At 40.9% G+C, this 5,192-nt stretch overlaps 1 protein-coding gene across 2 annotated transcripts in view; it reads right to left on the bottom strand.

Annotated features, from left to right (window-relative positions):
* Nucleotides 1-5,192, bottom strand: part of MYO10 (myosin X) — a 276,172-nt gene that overhangs the window by 107,750 nt on the left and 163,230 nt on the right. For both annotated transcript variants that reach the window (XM_017524655.2, XM_037737124.1), the window contains exons 11-14: nucleotides 3,988-4,106; nucleotides 2,124-2,270; nucleotides 663-763; nucleotides 489-555 (exon numbers count right to left, since the gene is read on the bottom strand). In XM_017524655.2, the coding sequence (XP_017380144.1) occupies nucleotides 489-555; nucleotides 663-763; nucleotides 2,124-2,270; nucleotides 3,988-4,106 (434 nt within the window). The remainder of the gene's footprint in view (nucleotides 1-488; nucleotides 556-662; nucleotides 764-2,123; nucleotides 2,271-3,987; nucleotides 4,107-5,192) is intronic.

The raw sequence follows: 5,192 nt of genomic DNA, 5'->3' as shown, positions 1-5,192 counted from the left end.
TCTGCCTCCTAAACTATTTTAGCTCTTTTCTACTCTCTATCAAATGAGTGGTGAAAAGAAAAGGCATGGTAATTTCTTGATTGGAAAATCCATAATGATACACTATAGAGAAAACCAATTAATTTAAGTTCTATATAAATCCTTAAAAAAAATTGAACCCATTGCAATTTTGTGGATAAAACTTTTAAAACGGGCAAATCTATATCGGTACTGGCAGGACTTTTCTTCCGACTTAAAATCTAAGGGAAGCCAATTCACACACACTGTTGATTCTAAAATACTGAGTTCAATGAGACAATAGGTTTGAAGCAGCCAAGTATTTAAATTCAATCTTGCACATTTACATCTATGTTTCCAAATGGTCCATTGTGTTCTAAACATTCACGTCTTTGATGTGCGTGTTGGCGCAGGTTATTTTGTTCCCATACATATAAATCAGCCCAGCTGGACACCCTTGGGACTATAACCATTCTTCAAAAATACATTACCTTCTCAATCAAGTCCAGGCATTCTCCATTGTCTATCCAGTCAATATCTTCCCACACTAATCCTTCCCTGTAGTAAGATTTAAAAGAGCCAAGTTAAATGAAAACATAGCTTTGAAGCTATCTAATCTAGTTGCTACTTTAAAAAAATTAAAATGGAATTCTATGAGTGCTTACCGGCTATATTCTAGTTGTTCTAAAGAAAAAATATGCTTGTTGAAGTATTCCTGAAGTTTCTCATTTGCATAGTTTATATTGAACTGTTCAAAGTGGTTAACCTAAGGAGGGAAAGCATTCAGTAAGTATTTTTAATGCACTCACTATTACAGCTAGTGCTCGACTTACAACCACGATTGGTTCCAACAGACCGGTCGTAACACGATTTGGTCGTAAGTTGAGTAGGCTATATGTACAGTACTGTGAAATGATGTTATAAAAACCTTTAAGTCATATTTTATCATAATTTTCCTTCATTATTATATATCATAATTTTCTTTGTTCATTTTATGCCATTTGTATCATCTCTACACCATTTTGTTTCTTATTTTTACATTCGTCAGGTTTAAGTAAAACACTGCATTACCAGTAGTAAAGGTTGACCTGAATGCTTATTATGAAATCTTGTCAAATCTCATTTTTAAAAAGCCACCTTAACTTGTGGTAAAGGTGCAGCCTTGTGTAAAACTGTGGAATATTCACAGATCACTGAACCACGGTGGTCTACAGTTTGAAGTGAAAAACCACGGCACATGATGAGTTTGGAAAAGCAGAAGAGTATGAACTATGTTAAGTCTTAGGGTTAAAAAGGACTAGTTGCCAGGTATTTATTTATTATCATTGTAAATAGAAAAGTAAATCATCACAATTTTATGTGACTTTCCATGGGATACAAATATGTAGCATTCATCATAAAAGATGTCATCTGGATATCTTGTTCAAAAAAAATTTAAACTTAGTATGTTCTAATATTGTTAAAGATACAGGGATATAAACCACTCACATTTTAGTAAGAAAGGCAAGAAAATGACTAATAATGATATGATATAGCATATATGTTTATGTGCTATATGTATTGTCCCGCGCTGTTGTACACCCAGCTGGGCAACGTTTGCGCTGCCAGACGCGGAGCAGTCACGGCTAGCGATTGTGGTCGTAAAGTCGAATGGTCGTAAGTTGCATAGGTCGTAAGTTGATCAATACCTGTATATGGAAAGGTGAAGGGAAGACAAAAAACGGATCTGCGAAGAAAAGTATCAGTGCTTGTTGTGTGGTGTGATGGCTCAAGCCTGTAACCCCAGCACTCTGGGAGGCTGAGGCGGGTGGATCACCTGAGGTCAGGAGTCCAAGACCAGCCTAGCTAACATGGTGCAACCCTGTCTCTACTAAAAATACAAAAAAATTAGCCAGATGTGGTGGCAGGCACCTGTCATCTCAGCTTCTTGGGAGGCTGAGGTGGGAAAATCACTTAACCTGGAGGTGGAGGTTGCAGTAAGCTGAGATCACGCCACTGCACTCCAGCCTGGGAGACAGAGTGAGGCTCCAAGTTAAAAAAAAAAAAAATTATTTACAGAGATTTGTTCAATAGCAGCTAATCATGGACAGAAGAGAATTCATGTGCTGCACTGTTAGGAAGCCTACCTCAAAGTTCTCAAATCCAAAGATGTCAAGGATGCCAATAGATTTGAAGTCCTCACTGCCTTTGATCCTGCTGTTGATCTTCTTGATCACCCACTCAAAGCAGCACGCATACAGAGCCATGGCCAGGGAGTCCCTGCTGTCTACTGCCTGTGGGAGAGGAAGCGGCACAGACCCAGCTGACCCCAGGCACCCCAGACAGGCAAGGCCATCCTGCCCCGCTCGAGAGACAAGCACAAGACTAGCATGGCACCTGGGCTTCCAGTGCAAAGTCAGTCGATACCACCCAGAAAAGGACAGATAACTAAAGAAAAGATAAACCGGAGCTCATAGCTGGATGCGGTGGCTCATGCCTGTAATCCCAGCACTTTGGGAGGACGAGGCAGGCGGATCACAAGGTCAAGAGATCAAGACCATCCTGGCCAACATGGTGAAACCCCATCTCTACTAAAAATACAAAAAATAGCCAGTCGTGGTTTGTGTCTGTAGTTCCAGCTACACGGGAGGCTGAGGCAGGAGAATTGTTTGAAACCGGAAAACAGAAGTTGCAGCGAGCCGGGATTACACAACTGTACTCCAGCCTGGTGATAGAGCAAGACTCTGTCTTAAAAAAACAAAACAAACAAACAAAAAAACACTAGAGCTCATATATTTACTTTCTGTTAAGATTAAATACCAGGATTCCAAACTCAACTTTCTATGTTGAGTTATACAAAAGGCTCTAAAGCATAAATACAGGTACAAATGTTACCAGGTTTAAACAATAATTAAGATGCAAGTTTTTTTTTATTTTCTCATTTTCCATTTTCCTTTGTATTTACAAAGTTTTTCTTCACAATGTGGTCAGCATTTTTATTTGTCCAATTAAAAACACATTAGAGGAGTGTGATGGTGAATACTGAGCGTCAACTTGATTGGACTGAAGGATACGAAGTATGAAGCCTGGGCCCATCTGTGTGGGTGACAACTGAGTCAGTGGGCTGGGGAAGGCACATCCACCCTTAATCTGGTGTGCACAACCTAATCCGCTTCCAGGGAACATAAAGCAAGCAGAAAAACACGAAAAGGAGACATGGGCCTAGCCTCCCAGCCCCCATCTGTCTCCCGTGCTAGGCGCTTCCTGCCCTTAAACATCGGACTCCAAGTTCTTCAATCTGGGGACTTGGACTGGCTCTCCTTCCTCCTCAGCACACTGACTATTGTGGGACCTTGTGATTGTGTAAGTTAATACTTAATAAACTCCCCTTGATCTGTCTATTTGTCTATCTATCATATTAATTCTGTCCCTCTAAGAGAACCCTAATACCAGAGCCAGCAGATACACATGAGCTCAAGGTGCTAGCAGAGGCAAAAATGAATACAACATATTGTTATACAGCTTTCATTATAATAACAACACATTATTGCTGTAGCTAATATTTATTTAGTGCTTACTCTATACTGGACATTAAATGTTCTGCATGTATTTGTTGTTTTTATTCTTATAAGAATCCTATGAATTAGGTATGATAATTATCCTTGTCTTATAGAGGAGAAAACTGAGGTATAGTGAATAAATTTCCCAAGAATAAACATTAGTAAGTAGAAGGGTCAAGTTCAAAGTCAGGTAATCTGCATTCAACCCATCCTCTTAAACAACAATTAGATGTTGCTTTAGACAATTAGACAACAACTCAATAGCTTTGCCTATTCCCAATCCTTGGGTGTCTTCTTTATTTTGATCATGAACCAAAGTCATTTGAACAGTTATTACTATATTTCAGTTATAACATAACTGTTATTATGATTATATATTGAAATCAAATCTATGGATCTGAAAACCCACGAGTGTCTCATAAGGCAAGGTTGGCTGGCAAACCGTGTGTACCTGTTGAACACTGAGAGGCGTGAGGATCTCTTCTCCCCTGAGGAACATTGATCTCTGGGTCAGAGCATCTGTGAGCTGTGTTGGGTCCAGCCCAAGTAACTCTGCAGATCTGCCCAAAGCTGCAAACAGAGAAGAAGACAAAGGTGAAAGGACCCACTGCCCCCAAGAAGCTAACCACCCTTAGTGATACCTTCATGCAGAGAACACTCCTGAATCCCTCAGGCAGAGTTTAGAGGTTGCATGTTATTGCTAAGTTATTCCGTCCCTTGGTGAATCCTAGGTTAGTAGCATAGATCCTTGGGCTTGGATAAGTGAGATCTGCTAATCCCATGGGTGTCCCCAGGATCCTGTCAGAAGTTTGCAACTAATTTCTTTCCTTCTTTTTTGGGATGGAGTCTCACTCTGAAGCCCAGGCTGGAGTGCAGTGGTGCGATCTCGGCTCACCGCAACCTCCGCCTCCTGGGTTCAGGCAATTCTCCTGCCTCAGCCTCCTGAGTATTTTTAATAGAGGCAGGGTTTGAGCATGTTGGCTAGGCTGGTCTTGAACTCCAGACCTCAAGCTATCCGCCTGCCTTGTCCTCCCAAAATGCTGGGATTACAGGTGTAAGCCACCATGCCCTGCCTACTACTTTCATTAATAACACTAAGACGTTACCTGCTTTTTTCACTCTCATTCTCTCAACAGTATACAGATGAGTATTCCAAAGGCTACATAACATGAGGTATTTCAACAAATTAAATGCAGAAGAGATATGACAACCCAACTTTCTTTTCTTTTTTTTTTTTGAGATAGAGTCTTGCTCTGTTGCTAGGGTAGAATGCAGCAGCGGCACGATTTCAGCTCACTGCAACTTCTGACTCCTAGGTTTTGCTTGAGTTAAAACTTTTTTTTTTTTCCGAGACAGAGTCTCACTTTGTCACCCAGGCTATATAGTGCACTGGTGTGATCTTGGCTCACTGCAACCTCCACCTCCCAAGTTCAACAGATTCTCATGCCTCAGTCTCCCAAGTAGCTGAGATTACAGGCGTGTACCACCATGCCTGGCTCATTTTGGTACTTTTAGTAGACACAGGGTTTCACCGTGTTGGCCAGGTTGGTCTTGAACTCCTGACTTCAAGTGATCCACCTGCCTTAGCCTCCCAAAGTGCTAGGATTACAAGCGTGAGCCACTGTGCCCAGCCAAAAAGTTTTAACTTTTTTTTTT

This window comes from Cebus imitator, unplaced genomic scaffold, assembly GCF_001604975.1.
Source record: "Cebus imitator isolate Cc_AM_T3 unplaced genomic scaffold, Cebus_imitator-1.0 Scaffold35, whole genome shotgun sequence".
Classification (NCBI taxonomy): domain Eukaryota; kingdom Metazoa; phylum Chordata; class Mammalia; order Primates; family Cebidae; genus Cebus; species Cebus imitator.
This window is presented reverse-complemented; position numbering and strand designations above follow the sequence as displayed.